The sequence below is a fragment of the Haliotis rufescens genome, unplaced genomic scaffold, assembly GCF_023055435.1.
Source record: "Haliotis rufescens isolate VD_foot unplaced genomic scaffold, xgHalRufe1.0.p SCAF_2, whole genome shotgun sequence".
In the NCBI taxonomy this organism is placed as follows: Eukaryota; Metazoa; Mollusca; class Gastropoda; order Lepetellida; family Haliotidae; genus Haliotis; species Haliotis rufescens.
Window position 1 is genome coordinate 31536513 of NW_025963890.1, and position 20364 is coordinate 31556876.

The 20364-nt window shown below is 40.4% G+C and overlaps 1 protein-coding gene across 1 annotated transcript; it reads left to right on the forward strand.

The window, feature by feature from the left end:
- Positions 1-18138: 18138 nt before the first annotated feature.
- Positions 18139-18933, forward strand: LOC124119421 (protein unc-13 homolog C-like). The gene has a single exon (XM_046481912.1). It carries the CDS (start codon positions 18139-18141, stop codon positions 18931-18933), a length of 795 nt encoding a protein of 264 aa, XP_046337868.1.
- The last annotated feature ends 1431 nt before the right edge of the window (positions 18934-20364 follow it).

Genomic DNA, 20364 nt, shown 5'->3' on the forward strand with positions numbered 1-20364 from the left:
TCCTTTATGTACTAACAACCATAATTAATACAATAACATTCATTATTCATGTGCGTTGCAATGTTCAAATAACGATAAGTATTTTTATATAATGATCAAATATTGATATAATAGTTATCGGGATTTACTTTTATCAAATTACCTTAATCCTTTCACACATTTTGAATCTATATCCCCTGCTTAGCTTTTGATGTTGTACGATTCGGTGTGATTTTACAGAATAATATATTACAATGTGTTATACAGCATCATTTGACGATCTAACACATATTTTTAACGACCGACAATAAGATCTAGAGATCTGTAGATCAGCTTCCCAGGTATATAGATTTAAGAAGATTACCTACTGGGATTTTATCGGGGAAAAATAGCTTGTTTAGTTACAGCGTCATCCTACTGCAGTGAACTTTGTGAATTGTTATTGTGAAGATGCATTTTTATTGTAGTAGAGTGATTGTCCTTGATATATAGTTGCACCTATTTCTATAACATTACAGTGGGTTATTCATTATATAAGCCCACTATGATGTCCCTTGATAGAATTCAACGTAACATTGGAGGTAGGTCACACTTGTCATACATAAGTATTCAGATCATATTATCACCACAATGAGTGATTGAGTTTGGTTTTATCCCGCCTTCAGCAATATTCCAGTAATATCAGAGCGGGAGACACCAGAAATAGGCTCAATACGTTGTACCCATGTGGGGAACCGAACTTCGGTCTTTGGCGTGACGAGCGAACGCTTTAACCACTGGGCTACCCCATCGCCCCTATAACCACTACACGCACATGACTTTTGTAACGGGTGCAGAAAATGTCATTCAAGAGAACATGGCATATATACTTTACAACCTTAAACATACGTCACTATTTTCTCGATCAGTACCACGTTCCAGTCACCTACAGAAATAAACTTCTCGAAACCTAGAGGATAACCTTTACCCTTGACATGAAATATTGCACGATAATAATAATAATAGGCACCGCTTCCTGGGAGAAGTCCCATTCATTGTCTGGACTGTGTGTAGAGGGGGCAAGGGCCCTTAGGTTTGGTACCTCCCAATCTTTTGACTGACACTGGGAGAGTACCCGGGTTTGCTGCCAGAAATACAGCCCTCTTGACAATCTGGGTAATGCAGAAGGCTGCAGTGTTGAGGTCTTCACATTCTCCGAAAAGATCTGGGTGGGTTTGACTAGGCAGCGCTTCATTATCATCTTCTCCTCATAAACCCCTGAACCAATGAGGCTCAAACTTCATACACCAATGATTAAACCCACAACTGACCTCCATATTCTCAAATTTCATATTTGGCCCTGTAAAACATCTTCTTTTGTCAAATTGCCAGACAGACGGAGCTGAAGGTTGGTATGTACCTTTCTGGCTTACTATGACATCATATGTTGTGCAAATCATTAGATTTTAGTGTTAATGTTTAGTACGTAGTATGTGTGCAGAAAATATTTGAATATCAATACTGACAGCAACGTTTGTGATAGCATCTTTTGACATGTTAAAACTTTGACTACTTATACACTATTTGAATTATGCAGAACGGATATTTACGAAATTATGAATCACGTATGACTATGATAAAATGAAGTCACTGTTGGTGGTATACCTGAGTAGTAGTTGTTCCCACGTGTTTGTCTGCTGCTCCCAAAGTAACAGACAACGTCTATTACTGGATTCACTTAAAATATAAGACCGGATAAGCATCTGATAAAACGTCATAATTTAACACATTAAAAAACGATGCCCCTGTATATATCCTGCTTCTGTGCGTCGACTATCTATCTATATTGATTTTCCAAATTCTTTACACGAAAATGTGAGTGATGATGCCATCAGAGAGCACGTTACACAGACAGAGAGCTAATCTACAGATATTTTTATTCCCTCACCTTACTTAAGATTTCACTACCGATAACATTAAGCTCCCCTTGAATGTACCGTGTGCCCATTTTTCAGGAGACGCTCACGAGTAATGTGGGTGTGGCGTAATGTGTAATGTGATGTGATATAGATCAGCGCAACATGGGCCTTGTCGGGATGTAACTGACAATGCAAGTAGGTTAGTTCTATTGTATTTAAATTCCTGAAGTATATTAACATCTACTGGAATGTCACTCTCATTTGCAAAAGACCCCAAATGCATTATTGCATGAGAGGTTGTCATTCTAATAGGGATATCAGTTAATGCTCAGTGGCACAAGCCCAAACTCTCCCTGTCAGCATCCCCCCTCTCACTGAATCTGATACTCTTTAGCCATGATCTTATCAGTAGTTTCCTTGCTCAAGTGAAGCAGGCATGGGCAAGCTGGTCCAAGTTTGTTTACTTTTGGGCACTGATGGAATGGGCCAGCTTGACACTCAAGGATTGAAACATAACACTCCAAGACAAAACAGTGAAACTACTGAGACTTGCTTCATTTTTAGGGCTAGATCATTACAGTAAGGGGAAGGCAGAACTAATAAGGTTCAGGTTCTGTGAGGCTGACTAGTGTTTTAGTAGTATTCTGTTTAACGTGTTCTTTAAGTGAAAAATTGAAAAAAGAATTTATACCTGGAGCAAATTTACAATATGTTCGCCACTACAAATAATGTTCAAAACTGTTTGACTGCCTCAAACCTTTTTGAGAATAATATGATGGGTTAAATGTTAAACTTAATTAGTGGATTTAATAAGTTGCGAACATATTGCAAAGTTGTACCCGTGCCAATATACACTTGTCAGAGTGGTACACGAAGCTTGTGAGTACAATTTGTCAAACTTCCATGTTTGTCCCAGAAGGGACTCAACTCAAAAAAGGACAAGGATTTGCACTTTACAGAAGTTTTATCCCAAATATGACATTTGTTACATTGTTCATATTTATGGTTGAAAAACTCTTTACCATCAAAGTTAGAAGAAATAGGGGTGACTATGGTATTAACATGAAAGGAAAACCAAGATGAAACTAGTCCTACATACATAATCATATGCAACCTACAATGTGGGATTAACGGGACTTGACTGTAGTTGGTTTTAACTGAACTTCTCGCATCTATATGAATGTCACCAGAAGACCACGTGCACCAATTGTAGTACTGGGCAGTAACATGATGTGCATTCCATCGCAGGTTTAGGAACACACGTACAGCTCTTTAAAGATATGTCAAATGAATCCAGTTAGTATATACTGTTTCTGCTTCATGTAAAAAACCCGCTTGATTTGTTAATTATGAACATTTGTTTTAATTATTCATCACTGTCTACTGTACTTTTGATATTTTCGTACACAATTGACTTGATAAATGTTTCATGGCAAAAGAGTTATACTTTGTAATATGTCTTGCCTGCTTTTGAAAGCATTAATAAGGCCATGGTGTTACACACAATAAATTCTAAATTTAAATGGTTCATCTGCAAGTTGACCAATATCTTTTTTTTAATCTGCAGAACATTTAAATAATGTTTCGAAAGTAGTTTAAAATAACCAAATACCAACATCTTAAGAGCATACAATTATCTTCTGGACAGACACACATGTCGTCTGCTACAGAAGAGCCTGTTGTCATTAATCAGCTGTGACACACCAGGGAAGCTTGTTTTTTGTCGTTTTTTTATATTTTTCATTGCATTGTTTGTTTGTTTTTTGTTGTTTTTTTAATGTTTTTTGTTTTTTGGTTGTTTTGTTTTGTTTGTTTGTTTTTTTTGGGAGGGGTGTGGTGATGGAACGCAGTTAGCTGATCCCCACTTTGAGGATTTCAGAGACCGCTAAGTGTAAAGTCAAGCGTTGGGTTAAGTTGTATCCCCGACCCTTTGGGTTACCCACAATACCAAGTTGCCATAAACAAAATGATATATATTGATCAGTAGAAAGATCAATGTAAAAGTCAACATTATCTAAAATATAAGGATGACTGAAAGATACATTTTCAGTAAATGGGGGTGAGAATAATAATCAGGGAACATAGTGCCACAACATTATAATTCACCTGGATCAGTAGACTACAGTTGAAAATGTCAACGAAGGCGGACATATTTGCTTTTAGCATAAATACTCAAATATGTGTCTGCGTAATATTGATGATGAACGAACAGATCAAATTTTAGCAATACATACCCATAAAGTATAATAATTGAAAATAATATTCAAGTCTGTTGTATCTGATAATATTATTCCGAACCAAGAAATGTTACATCACATGTACACGCACGAAATCTTGCCCGAAGCCTTTATATGGGATATATTACGACATTTACTATTTAAGATAATTGTAACCACGTGCACACTCTTTAGTGAGCCGCTATTATCTGTCGACCTATCAAGGAAAACATGTGTACGTCAACATTATTTTCGAACATTTAATGCAATGCTTTCTGAGAAGAGGAGAAAAATAGTTTTGCAACATCGTCTACAGCATCGAACTTGTATTCCGTCAATAAAAATGAAACTACTTATAGGCATAACCATGCATACATTATATACTGAACAGCATTGAAAACGCACCAGCAATAAATCTTGAAATATAACAAAAACAACTTGAGCTATGACCGATTTTAATTAGAACAGACATAGACGGATTATTATGAAAGACGACAAAGGAAACAGGAATACCACACAGTAATTACAATTACGTCATCAGTGTAAGGAAGACACATAGGGTTAAAATGAAAAGTCAATATCTGGTATGTCCGCCATTGGCAGCAACACAGGCCATACAACCTCTTCTTATTGATCGAATACGTCTGCGAATAGTGTTCTGGGGCATTCCACTCTTGACGTAGTGTATCTTCAAGTTCATCTCAGGTTCTGTACTTGCGGACGACGTGAGACGCGTTGACCCAGGTAATCCCATAGATGTTCAATTGGCGATAAATCGGGTGACAGGGCTGGCCATGGAAGCAGAGGCACATTATTGTTCGCTAGGTACTGTGTTGAAACACGTGTTGTGTGCGCTCTAGCATTATCTTGCTGGAAGGTGTGCATATCCTGGTGCTGATGAAAGAAAAGGATGACCCCATTTGCCAATATGTTATTCCTGTAGTAAAGGGCATTAACTCTTCCACGACAAACATGGAGCTCTGTTCGATGGTTATGACTGATGCCGCCCCACACCATGACACTCCCTCCCCCCATCGATCTGTCTGTACAACGCAGTCATTGTGGTAACGTTCTCCACGTCGACGCCACACTCGCAGTCGACCGTCAGCATTCCGTAAACGAAAACGGGACTCATTAGAGAACAGCACACCATGCCACTGCCGCAATCTCCAATGACGATGCCTTTTGGCCCAACGCAGACGTTCATTTCGATGTCGATCAGTGAGTATGGGTCCAACATATGGACGTCGGGCACGTAGCCCTGCAGAGCGGAGACGTCGACGTACGGTGTCAGCGCTGATCAATCCCCGTCGGCCTTGTACGGTTGCTGCAGTCCTGGTAGCCGGAAGTGTAGGATCACGAAGATGCCGACGAACAATATGGCGATCCTGACGTGGTGTAGTTACACGACGTTGACCCGGACGTGGTCGATCTCTGGTGGTTCTTGTCTGCTGGTATCTGCTCAGTAGCCTGAGGACTGTTGAATGATGGCATTGAAACCGTTGTGCAACGACTCTACTTGACGTAAAAACTTGAAGCATGCCCAATCAGGTTCACGTTCCTCTGCTGTTAATCTTGGCATTTCTTGTGTCAGTACCCTGTACGTCTGCAGCAACAAGTGATGTGGCTTTTATGTCTGTCTTTTATAGCCTTATTCTGTATGCTTCCCGTGAAACAAAACAGAACCCCATTGTCGGAGGCAGGAGGCTAGCAATCGGCATTAGCCAGGGCATGTGTCCCACAGCCGCACTAGCCAGGGCATTTGTCCAGAGCCGCACTAGCCAGGGCATGTGTTCCACAGCCGCATTAGCCAGGGCATGTGTCCCAGAGCCGCACTAGCCAGGGCATTTGTCCCAGAGCCGCATTAGCCAGGGCATGTGTCCCAGGGCCGCATTAGCCAGGGCATGTGTCCCAGGGACACATTAGCCAGGGCATGTGTCCAAGAGGAACATTAGCCAGGGCATGTGTCCCACAGCCGCATTAGCCAGGGCTTGTGTCCCACAGCCGCATTAGCCAGGGTATGTGTCCCAGGGACGCACTAGCCAGGGCATGTGTCCCAGAGCCGCACTAGCCAGGGCATGTGTCCCAGAGCCGCATTAGCCAGGGCATGTGTCCCAGGGCCGCATTAGCCAGGGCATGTGTCCCAGGGACACATTAGCCAGGGCATGTGTCCAAGAGGAACATTAGCCAGGGCATGTGTCCCACAGCCGCATTAGCCAGGGCTTGTGTCCCACAGCCGCATTAGCCAGGGCATGTGTCCCAGGGACGCACTAGCCAGGGCATGTGTCCCAGAGCCGCACTAGCCAGGGCATTTGTCCCAGAGCCGCATTAGCCAGGGCATGTGTCCCAGGGCCGCATTAGCCAGGCCATGTGTCCCAGGGCCGCATTAGCCAGGGCATGTGTTCCACAGCCGCATTAGCCAGGGCATGTGTCCCAGGGACGCATTAGCCAGGGCATGTGTCCTAGGGCCGCATTAGTCAGGGCATGTGTCCCAGAGCCGCATTAGCCAGGGCATGTGTCCCATAGCCGCATAAGCCAGGGCATGTGTTCCAGAGCCGCATTAGCCAAGGCATGTGTCCCAGAGCCGCATAAGCCAGGGCATGTGTCCCAGAGCCGCATTAGCCAGGGCATGTGTCCCAGGGCCGCATTAGCCAGGGCATGTGTCCCACAGCCGCATTAGCCAGGGCATGTGTCCCAGAGCCCATCTCTTGTACCACAGGAAAATTACGTCACATCATCAATAACATGTTACCATTAACAAACAGTTCCTCACCTGCCCTCGAATCGCCAGGTTTGAACCGATGGACTACCTAGGTCGAGGTGTAAAACGCCGCGTACATCGTCACTCTGAACAACAGACTAACCTTCCCGATCTCGTAATTCGTTAATTTAGTCTATGGATAGTAGGTGCCAAGAGGTACTTGAGGCAAAAGGTTCTCATGACCTTTGTCGTTTTACATTCGACACGCCGTGCCCACTGTAGTTTTGTTTGCAAAATGTCATCACTCATCAAGTGTTATCACATATATTTTTGTTCCCACAATCTGGTTATGCGTTTAATATTTTGAGGAGTAACATATCCTATTTAAGAAACATTCCTCTGCGCTTCAGAACTTTGTGGCTCTATTGTCTTCTTTTCCACTTGTTTTTATTAATGAAATACGGTGTTTGCTCATCAGTGTTTTAGCTTTATCTTTGTATAGATCCTAGACACGAAGATACATGAATACGGCTTCAGTTGTCAATTCATAACCGTTACCTACAGCTTTTGGATTTATTTTGGAATTATTGAGGTACTATAGAGCAAGTTCCCATTTAAGTTGACATTATGGTAGTCTTAAAATGGTCCAAATATATTATGGAAACACCTTGAAACAATCAAATTCAAATGTTTACTGTATGAAAGGCCATAACCCGATACATGAAGAGCTTCATACTATACAGCTCAAGGTCATTGTTTCATATATGTGCATTTGTGCTCTTGAAGGCATACTTGAAATATAACATGACAGTTTATAAATCTTGTTAATTTGTGTTTGCCATAAGGCACATTAATTGTTCGACCGAAAGTCTTAGCTATGTCGATGTATTGCTTTCGAATGTCTTAAGGATGGACATATACAGCCAATATAAAATATAAATCTAAAATTATACAGATCTTTAATATTTTTTAGGTTACAACCTCTACATAATCTTTTAAATATTGGACGTTTGTGGTGTCTCGTGGTACATCCAACTCGAGCATGAACAAAATCGGTAGCAAATGTACACAAGGTGGAATCTGTTATATTTTCTCAGCTTCTAGGCGTATCTAAATAAGTGAATAGCATTAATATCGGGAACTACATGATGACGTATTAAGTCCATACTCGGTTGTACACATCTTCCAGTCTGGCTTGAAAAAAGGTTAGAAAGCTAACTATACATCCAACATGTTGGTTAACCCAAGCACAGTCAAGACCTGATCTAAATAGAATATGTCAAACATTACTTGCCCTGTTCTGCCTACCTACTGAACCAAGATTCGTATGCCTTAGCATATAATTATAAAACATTTAATAGTACCTTTCAGATATGACAGAGTTGTGACAAGTATGACATAAATTATATGCCTACTTTAACCAATTAGGAAGTTGGACACGCTGTGTATTGCACAGCCGAGGTATATTTACGTAACTCATAAGTGTACATTCCGTCACTAAAACGCGATCCGTAAAACTTCCTTTGAGAAAAGCTCTAGAACGGCGGTCCCTCAACGAATGCATCAGCAGATTACGGGATGGTTTACAGTAATAATTTCAATGGTAACTGATATACATAAATATATACATAAAGTTGAAATAAATATATATCATATAATCGGTAGATTTCTCGGTGAGTGAGTGAGTGAGAGATTAATCAAATAAATATAAGATATATAGACGAGAGGGATTGATTTCTTTGCTATGTGTTCAAATCCAGTTGTTAGAAGAAAGCAGTTCTAACAAGTTCAGATAAACTGTTAACATCATTATAAAAGCGTTGTATGACATGCTCGAAAGTCAACACATTCAAGCAAAGTGTGCGTAATAGTAATTGGACTATTGCATGGGATGCGAAAAAGGTGGCTCTTCTCCTTTCAATAAACATGAATGTGTATATTTATTGTGTCCAATGCGGTATCGCCTTTACACAACTTCAAAAGATTAGCTTTCAGTTTAGTACTGTACAAAGTATTAAAAAGAAACCCATAAGTGATTGTGACAGCTGTAAGCCTCCAATAGTAACAACTGGTTTGGGAAGCCGGTTACCTATTTCAGATCCGTGATATTCAGTGCAGATGATGGTGGAACAAGGATACAAGGAAATAGTGTTATTGCAATATACAAAGTAATACCCTCTGCAAAAAAGTTAGTATTTGGTACGATACAATGGCAGTCTTCCCTGTTTTCCAAGTATGCTTGTGCCACCAGAGGCCTTACCATTGACAGTCCTTGCAGGAATTGTAGTTATCATAAATCCAATAGACAGTCATCTTTTAATAATGTTTCCCTCAGATTACAATGTCACCGGATTGTAATCTTAAGCTAGGAGTTTGATTTCATCGAAATTAGCTTTTTTCCAGTGTATTAGTCTATCAGAAGTCATTAAGGATGTGTAATTGTAACTCCCGACCTTTCTCCTTTGGGGAATGGCTCCTGGAGCGGGTGCTCTGATTGGATAACACTAACATGTCATCTAAAATACCAAACGTGTTGAAAATGGGCACAGGGTTTTGTTAATAGATTGAGGTACGTCAAGCATAAGCTGTTACGTGTTCGAAGGTGAACAGAGTCCAACTTTTCAAAAGGTGAAATGCTGAGCCTCCATTACACTGCATACGTAACTGACTGCAAAACTCTTATCTCTGTCTCTGATAACTCCCTTTCTGGTATAAAACGCAACTGGAATATTTGGGAACAAGAAGACAATTGTTTCTCACTTGACTCAGCAACAATTAATCAAGGCCAGGTCAGAATAACACTGTCTTGTTATTGTAGTTTCCTCACCATCAGTATCATCTTATCATCTGTATGGAAACTTCGAGGGATCGGGGAGCTGTCATGGTGGTATCGGCTGTGTTTCACACTACTAGTTCCCCACGGACCATGGTGAATCAACATGGAGGATGCCAATTGCCTGTGGGCCTACAACGTGTGACGCCAAGGATATTAAGAGAGTATTATACCCAAGCCGAAACATTACAAATAATGCATCACCAGATTGGCCCATGAGTCACCGCATTCTGGGCTTCAAGACTCTGGGCTATTATTAGCTGTTGTTTAAAATATACAAAAAAAATAATTTTTTGTTTGAAAACCAATTCAACAGGATCAAAATTTGCAAAATGAAAAATAATTTAGGTCAAATCTGTGCTAAAGAAGATACCTCACATGACCAGCCATTTGAAAGGACTGGGCCCATCCTACCATCAGTCAAAGTAAAGTTACCACCAGACTGCCTTCCTCCACCGATACAGGGACGCAACCCTTTGCAAACAGGTTGCAACAATCGAGTGAGTATTGGCCATTGGATCCAGATATAATACTGGGATAATTGTCTAAGATGGAAAAAAATCAGCATCTGATGGGGTCGTAAATGAGCGGCTTTTACAACATCGGAAACACAAATTTCGAAGCAATTTCAGCGAGGACAGTAGGTATATCAGTCTCTATACCTTGTAGACTGTAGACCTCTGCGGCTAGGGGTCTTTTGCCGAATGAATTTAAAATAATTGAATTTTAATAAGTCGGAAAATGTAATCCTTGTTTCCCTGTATGGGACATATGGCTGGATTTCGTATGGTTATGACAATGTAATAGGATCAGGTAGACTCTCAAGGACTAGAGAAGTTTCTCTTTGATAAAGGTCGACTACTCTGGTGAGGCGAACCTATGGATTACCGCGACAAAGTTATTTTTACCTTGAAAAGTTATGTGCAGGCAATTGTCTTTTCGCCTGTATGGTATTTAAACCACTACCTAAAAAAACCTCTGTTGAAACTCTATTATCTGTTATCGCTGTCTGATTGTCTAATCACTGAGCTTGAGACCTAATGTAACAAAGTGCACATTCGAGAAAAACTTGGAATCTTAGGTACGGTTTGTGAGATATTTACTTACTTATATTTACTTCAATAACATCACATTTACGCCACTTTATATGAAACACAGTTACATCTTTCCATCAGTATACAATGATTAAAATAACACCACACATTCATGTGATTAATTGAGCGAGTGGGTCGAGTGTGGTGCTTACAAAACTAGAAACATAATCGGGGCGAATCGTGATTCGAACTCACATTCATAAGTTCCTTGCGTCCCCAAGGGACACAACTCTGTACAGCGATTTTGGGCGCCTGACAACTGGGCCAACCGTGTCCCGTACATACATGTGGCAGTGGAATAGAAATGGTCATTTGATAGACTAACACTGTGTATTTATTTCATGGAACATACCAGAATCAGCAAATCATGTAAATGTTGCACACAGTTTGGCTATTCTTGATATTATAAAATCGAGAGATGGGGAATCACACGCTTAGCAGAGGTATCACTGTACACCGCCAACCCACACAACAACACAAGACCTGAGTGAATAAACAGGCAGTTTATTAGACAGCCATAGAATCTTATATATAATCAGTCAACAATAGATATGTTTACAATCAGTTATAAGAGCATGTTGACAATCAGTTGTAGAAGTACATATTTGTGAAGAACATTAGATGAACGTGATACAGAATCATTACACAAGATACATACTACATTAGTCACAATACATATTCCAAGATACACAACGTAATACAACAGTTTACATAAGATTGAATATAGTATATCCGACACACTCTTACTAATACATTACCCGAGTGGGCATTCACAAAAGATAAATTCAGTTCAGCCACAATACATATTCCAAACGGTAAACAACGTAATACAGTTAGCAAAATTGGCATAATCTAGACACGGAAGTGGTACAATGGGAATATCAAAGATATACACACAAGTATGACATTTTCAGTTACAAAACAGACTTGCAGGATGTTCCAAGGGTAAGAGCATATCGGTAAGATTTAACATGGTACAAATGTATATTTGGTACGGGTGAATTGATATGGGTGGATGATAAACAGTTGTAGATACAGATAAAGATATTAACGTCTTACATTTGTTTGCCTAAACTCTATCTTACAAGCACAAGGAGAGATGCTGGTCCTGTCCGATATGCGTTATCGGGTTGACCTTTGACAGTTTAAAGATAATGGAACGTGGTCGTTACTTGTAATATTCCCTTATTTCACAATTTCCAATTCTTAATATGTGGCATTGAACGTGATAACCTATTTGTCGAACTTTGTCCATTTTCCCGATGTTGATAATATGCACAGTCGATTGTTAGTTCCAAAACAAATATTCTTTTTTGTGAATTGAATGAGTTAATACTTTCACACCATTTTTGATATTCAAGCCGTGACTCTGCAAGGCTTTCCCATGGGGGCCAGTGGTCTGGGCTTATATGTTGGAACTATTATTATGCGCAACTGGTTCAATATTACTATTGGTTTGTTCAAAGAAGACCAGCTATAATCTGGATTATAATTATATTGCTGCCCATATCATGACAGTCTGCAATCCAAAGATGCAGATTGCAGGTATGTCCTAAGTCTTGAGGAAGACATCTCCCGAGCCAACAAACTGAAACAGAAGAAACAACAGAAATGTGAAGACATGCAAAAGAGAATCTCTAGAAATTTTGCGCATTAGACTTTACTAATTGTTTATAAATAAAAAAAGTAATGTGTGTTGACTAATATATTGGAACACTTTGACAAAAAAACAAACATTAAAAGACAGGTGAAATAATGTGTTTGACATCAAAAATCAACGTCACAAAAGTCCTTATGGCAACTCAGCCTTCATGTTGCAGTCAGTATCTCGTGTTGCCACCATTGACTGACAGCTCTGCGGTGCAATGCCCGTGAAAGGTCAACGACGTTATATGGGGCCGTTGACGTACACGATGCCCAAGACGTTCCACGAGTGTTCAATCAGGGATAAAGTTGACCAGTTCATGACATTGATACCAGCTTGCTGAAAAAAATGCTTGTGTGGTCAAGCGTTTTTCTGTCGGAATAACAGCGGAATTCTCTCGGTCGCTGACGATGTTACGAAATTGACTGGAGGACTGGAGGCAGTTAGAGCTCATTTTAATAATAACCAGGTTACTCCCAAAGTAGGCGTTGATTGCCCCCAAAACTATGATCCTGCAGCTTCTAAAACGATCAGTCATGTGTACACATACATCTCTTTAGTTCTCATTTCGTCTTCTGTAAACACATACACTGCCTTCCCCAAAGAAAACGCAAAACCGTGACTCGTCAGAAAACACAACTCTCCGACACAAGCAGGTTGCCGCTTAAGTTGTTGTGAGAACCTGCAGTCTTGCAGCCAGGTGACGTTGGTGTGCCTTCCATGACCCCTGATAGTGAAGGCAGCTGTAAATGTTGCTATGGGAATACGATCTCAGATGGCATTTTGCTGTATCTGCCGAAGAACCCAGGCTTCGGCGTTACGAGCTAACTCTTTAACCATTAGGCTACCCCACCGAAACATATACAGTAATGAGTAATACCTGTGAAGATACGGGTCAGAATAGGTCTTCAGCAACCCATGCTTGCCGTTAATGGCGATTACGTAAGAGGTGACGAACGGGATCGGGTGGTCAGACTCATTGACATGGTTCATGCATATGATCGTATCCTAACTGCGTAGATCGATCCCCATGATGTGAATCACTGGGTTGTCTGGTCCAGACACGATTATTTACAGACTGCCGTCATATCGTTGGATTATTGTGTTGCGTGCTGCGTTAAACAATAAACAAACAAAGTCGAATATATATTTGTTTTCGGGACGTTGCCGACGTTGGTCAACTTTCATTTCGTGCTGATCGTCTGTTTAATAACTGCAATTTGAGCAATCAGACATCGTCTATACAATGTTGATTTTGCTTGAGACATTTAGCTTGGTTTGGCTGCAATTATAATATATTCGTCTGAGCACCCAAATGAGGTAATGCCACTTGGGTCTGTATAATGTGTGTTTTTGAGAATTGGAAGTTTATCTATGACAGTACAAAATTAAGAGCTGAAGGTGAGCTAAATCGGTAAAATAGACAACTTACAATTAATAAGCATGTGTCCTGATATGGACGACTATGGCTGACAGACAATGCAGTATGTGGTATGCATTGTCTGCTATGTCAATGCAAAGGAAGACAGTGAAGTGCAACGTACTAAGATTTCTGCTTTATTAGCCATTTCCGAAAGCCATTAATCTGTCTTTACCCAAATAAATTATAACAATACACTGTAACATCACATCAAAGTATAATGGTCCTTGTCTCATATCTGTTGTTGTTACACAAATTATAGCATCGCAAAAGTACACATTTTACTGATTATAAAATATATCCCAACCTCGAGTTCGTAATTAGAACAGTATAGTATCACATTGGCAAAATGTTTCTTCTTCACACCAAATATCGATCACAGCCATGATTCGAGTGTTCTCAATATTTGGTTAGAGTGGCATACCAAACTGAGACCAACAACAAATAGCATATAGATTTGTGATATTCGTAAGGATTTCGAAAGAGGCACCATTATCTAGTTATTTGGGTATCATAACATGCAATACATGTGCCTTTTTGCAGTGATTTAAATGAGTATAGCATTGTTTTATGTTTGGAAACTCATTTTTCGTGTACTCATATACCGATGCTGCATTGCAGTGTAAACTTCAAAATTATGATTTAGTGGCCGTGGGAGTGTAATTATACAGAGATGCTTCCCTTAACTTTATCAGTCATAGAAGCGTTAAATGTACGAAGAGTTTACCTAAAATGTTGCTGTTGTTGCTACACATTTTAACATGACCAGACTGGTTAATGTATAATCTACAATGCATTTATTCAGGTGGACTTCTACAACCGTGGAAATACATAGATTGGTTGTGATATTGCTGAACCACACTTTCAGTCGTGGATTATTGTTTCGATAGAGAGCTTGAAAATATTATGCCTGATCCAACTGTTAAATAATGTGTACATCCTCACCCTTTACTATACATTTTAGCGAGGATAAAAGAGCTAAAAGGTAGTCCATCGTGCTAACCAGAGAATTGTTTACCGACAAAATGGCCGACCATAGTCATCTTTCACGAGTGCGCCAGAACAAGGCCACATTTATCCGCATGACCTATTGCCGAAATCAGCGAAATGATAAACAGGTTTTTTTAATCACTATTAAGACGCGATTTGCACATTATTCTTGTGGAATACGAGTATTTAATCTACTTTTATCCTGTTCGTATTTCTATTAATGCCTAAACATCAAACAATGGGGTTTAAATATTCACATGAACACGAAAAAGACTACATTTAAGTTAGGTAATCTCGCACAACTCTGGACCACAGTACACCATATGAGTAAGGGAGGAACAGGTCCAGTTGAACAAGTAAGTCTGTGGAAATCTCTAGCTAAACTAGAGTGTGTTTAAGAAATCTTTGGAGATGATTAATTTTGGATGGCTTTGTTTGTGAAGGATTGTGTTTTAGGAGTTTTTAACGGCAGCTAATGCAAAGAGCTGGTCCAGCTTTTATCTGCTGTTAACTTGGTTGCCCTTCCTAAGCTGCTCGTTAAATCAATTTCGCCCCTGGTGCATTAAGGGTTGTGCCTAGCAGGCATTGCGTCCTAACTATCAGGAGACATCGGTCGATAAGTTCTGGAACAAGAGGATTTGACATTATAGGTGCAGTCACTTTTCTGCATCCAAAGTTGTGGAACATGAATGTCTGTTAATCAGACGGTTTGAAATATTGTAAACAAACAGATAGATAATGCACTATTGTATTATGTGAGTGCTTAGGTGTTGTGTTTTCGGGGACACGGGGGGCGCAGTCGTCTAAGGCACTGCAATTCGCCGTGCAGAGTTGTGCCCCTTTGATACGCCAGAAACCTGTGATTTGTGGGATCAAAATTGGGTTCGCCCAGATTATGTTTCCAGGTTTGTTAGCACCAGACCCATAATCGTGGGTTACATCAAGTGGTAAACGTCTAAGGCCTGCAGCACTTCGGGCTTTCCTCACAAATTAAGCTGACACGCCGATATACACAACTGGAGTACTGTTCAAAGCGGCGTTTATCCCAACTCACTCACTGTGTTTATTTCCTGGGATTTCGGATAGAACTTAAGTCGCCTCTTACGATTAACGTTGTATAGGTTGCTGGGAACCACTTCTAACCCGGACTCCCTACGGTGACATCATTTCCACTTTAGTGAAACAATCTGATGCTCTGTAAAAGTGCGATTCATGAACAAGATGAATAACATAGGTAAAAACATGAAAAACTATATGTGAGGTCCCATTCTTAAACTCACATATGCAAAACGTCAATAAATTGTGAAAAAGGATGGCCGCGTTATGACCATTATTGAGATTTATAATGTCTTATAATATCTGCCCCGCCTGATGGTAAATTTGCAAGAATATATTTCTTTTATGTAAAGATTAAACACAAGCTTCACACTGAGTGATGCTTACCTTTAATCTTTGCCAATTACATCTCTTGTTGCTGTCGTAATGTAGTATTACAAATTTATGACCCATTTATGTCCAATGTTTTTAAAGGTTAAAATAGCATGTCTTCTTAAGGAATAGAATGTAAGTTACTCTTCAATCACGTAACTGCCATTGAATATACACTCCGATGCTAATCCAGGTTACCTCCATTGCCTTGTACCTTCATTGTACACCATCCTCAACAAGCATCGCAACACTGTCGATGTTTAGCATTGTTGATGTTAGAGATTTAATCATGGTCATGTAACATTTGCTATATAAGCCTTGGTCCCGATCAAGTGAGGGAGTCACAAAGAGACCAAGGTCAGGCTAGGTATCCCGGGTGCCAGCGCTACTGCCATAATGTCTTAACCAGGCACATTATTGTTTCTGTACATCATTGTTTTAAATGTAATGTAAGTAAAACTCCACTCTTGTAAATCTCATGCTCCGTTGAGCCATGCGAATATAATGTATGTATATTTATTCTCAATTTATAGTGATGGCATGTTACAAGTTGGACACCACTGGACACGTATCCAATAGTAAGACATCATTACATAGACAATGACAATGTCAAGGTCAAAAGAACTCACTATCTCGTGTGTCACTGACTGGCACCTCTTTCCCATGGACGAAATGTCAGTAAGAATGACATACGAATGCTTCTGTATGTGATGTAGCATTGTCGTATGGAAATGTTCTCTTTACAATAACTAGGGGATACTCGGAAAAACTTTACAAATTTGTAAAAGATATTAGTTGACGTTTTTTATCAGTTGTGAGGAATACCGCCACGATTCGTCAAACATTCACTCACTCGACGACGCGTACGGCGTAAGAATATCCCACACCTCTTGAAACGCCGGGTGAAGTTTAGCCACTGTGGTCGGCGGCCTATGACGTTGATGCAAACGTCTCCCTATCATGTCCCAGGTGTGTTTAATGGGGAGAAGGTATGGGCTAATTGCTGGTCATGGCACTCTATGGATTTTGTGCTGTTGGTTGTGAGCATAGACGATTCGTGCACACTGAGCAAGATAGGTGTCGTCCTGAAGTCAAAACGTCAAAAAGTTGTACTGTCCATTGACCCTTCCTTGCACATTATGGAGTGGGGTTTGCTCAGTCATAACCCATATTAGATGTATATAAGCCTTTACTGTGCTGTCTTACTCCAGTCTTTCTTGACAACGGTATAAGGATCTATTTCATATAATGGGTAGGTTTCTCGGCAAGATAAAGCCAACGGATAAACACGATATCCGTTTGAGTCAAATATCAAAGGTCAAGTAAGGAACTACTTTCAGTGTTTATAAACAAACATGGCGTCGCACTTGTCATACGGCGATCGAGTCAAAATTAACCATCGGGAATGTGGATAAACTACAGGAATAATTGCTACCATTATCAAAAGAACAGTCCAATATACTGAAAAACAGTGTCTAAGTGTGACGTAGCTAGGGCATGTTTTAAGTTTTGGCTACTTTGGAAATATAAATTCGAAACAATTTTGCGAGGGCACTATGCCTATCCAAGCGGGATCAGTTGCCACATCTGTGCTTGTAGACCTCTGCGGCTTGAAACCTTTTCCACAAAATATAATAGTTGGATTTAGCCGAAATATGTTTGAATTGTTACCTGTGTGTATATCTGACTGCACTTCTTAACGTTATGACAAGACAAGCCGACTATCAACAACGTCTGAACGTGGCCGTGACGTCTCATAGACGAGGGTTAGAGAAGTTTCACTTTGACAAAGGGCAGTCTTTGGAAACCGTGTACACCCCACAGGCAGCTCTGTATCCACCCCAGATGTACCACCAACCACCAGGCCAGTTTTACAACAACCCAGTCCTTATGCCCCGCTACCTCACCACCCTACCCTTGACATGTCCGCCATTATGACCAAGCTTGAAAAAATAGATTCGAAACTAACCAAGCTTGATGATATTGAGAAGGATGTTGCAGAGATAAAAAATAATGTGGCAAGGCTAGAACTAAAGGTCAAAGATCTGGATACGCTGAAACACCGCGTGGATGATATTGAACAGAGTGTGAACTTTGTTAGTGTTAGCTATGAAGATTTTAAAGCTGACAAATCAAAGATAGAGAAAGAAATCAATATGATGAAGGCCCAACTTGATAAGCACAGTCCAGTCTTTGAAAAGCTCCAACTTGACAATGTCAACCTTCGGGAGTCTGTCGTTGACTTACGATGTAGGTCCATGCGTGACAATCTCGTGTTCACAAACATTCCTGAAGCCCCTCTGGAAGAGTGCGAGAAGGTCCTGAGGGACTTTATTAAGCATGAGCTCCACATGGATAGTGATCCTATCAAATTCAAACGGGTACACAGGATCGGTCGTAAAAACTATCAAGCAGGACCTGATGCACGGCCCCGCCCACTCATAGCCAGGTTTCTGTACACTCATGAGAGAGATGCAGTTAAGGGGGCGGCTAAAAGGTTGAAGGGTACAAATTACAGTATCAACGAACAGTTCCCGGAAGAAGTGGGTAAATACAGAAGGGAAGTATTAATGCCACTACTGAGGGAAGCAAGGAATTCTGGCAAGAAAGCGCACATATCTGTAGATAGACTCTTTATTGATAATGTACCGCAGAAACCTGCTATACCACCCCCGTATCGGGCCCCCCAGCAGAGCTCATCTGCACAACCCAAGCCGAGCCGCGCGTAGGAATACGCTGGTGGACAGAAGGCGATCACACCATGTCACCAGCCTGTCACCAAATATGCCCAACCATATACAGACAGTGTGACTGCCTCTGACAGCGACGTGTACAGGCATAACCGTGTACTGCAGGATATTCCGGTGAGGCAATTTCATTCTGTATGCTGTAGAGTATCAAATACTGTTGGTAACTGCGATAGCACGCTGCCAAGTGTAGACCACATGGTGTGTGACCCTGTGTACAAAGTGCACAGGGAGGAAACTTTTCATAATGTTTTATGTCATACCCCAATTGGGATCACTAAGACACTGCCTGACTCCACTGTGTCAGCTGATGACTCTGTTTGTATGAAGTGGGTTGGTCATGAAACCCCACATTATCATCATACCGAAAAACATGACGCTGTCGATGCGATCGAGACCAGTGATGTTGGTTGCGCTACACTCAGTCGCAATGTTGAACTGGGACTGAGAACAACGGAAGATTATGCCATAAATATGAATAGTGTTCGCAATATTGATGACCCTAGTTTTAACACTTTCAACGATGGGACTCCTAAACTGCCTAACAAACACCATTATACTGTAAATACATGTATACCACCACTAACCATTACTAAGGACAATATCCAAGCTTCTGACAATCTCCCTACTTCTTTGCACTTTTTAAATTTGAATGTGTGTGGAATAAGGAGGCGATTAGAATACCCCGAGTTCATGGATCTAATTGATAACAATGATATACTAGGCTGCCAAGAAACCAAAACTGATATTCTCGATGATATCCATATTGAGGGTTACCATGTCTATCTCCAACATAGGAGCAGTGCTTTAAGAAGATCAGGAGGTGTCGGTTTTGCAATAAAAGAAAATTATGCTAAATATGCCAACCCCATTGAGGAAATGTGTGAGTATATTCTCTGGGTTAAAATCTCTAAGGAGCTATTTGATATCGAGCAAAACCTGTATCTAGGAGTAGTATATATTCCACCCGAAAATTCTAAATACTTTAATAAAGATGAATACTATCAACTTGAACAATCCATATTACATACTCTATCCTTGAGTGATTATGTTGTACTGATGGGCGATTTTAACGCTAAAACTAGTAACCTGTGTGACTATTGTACCATAGAGAAACACATACTTGATGAGTTGGATATAGACATAAATGATTTGAGATCTGAACTCGAACCTGAAGCAGTACTCGATGATCTTTCTCTTCCAAGGGTTAGGTCGTCAAAAGATACATCACGAGTTAATAACTCGGGTGCAAAACTGATAGAACTATGCAAGAATCTGAACTTATTTATATGCAATGGGCGTATGGGTCAAGATAAAATGGTTGGGAACACTACATGTCTGGACAAGAGTGTGATCGATTATGTAATCTCATCGACAATGTGTCTTCCTTTATTTAAGGATTTTGAAATTAAA

Bases quoted from the DNA above. Each gene is read 5' to 3' on its own strand.
- LOC124119421 (XM_046481912.1), top strand. From the start codon at position 18,139: ATGACCAAGCTTGAAAAAATAGATTCGAAACTAACCAAGCTTGATGAT.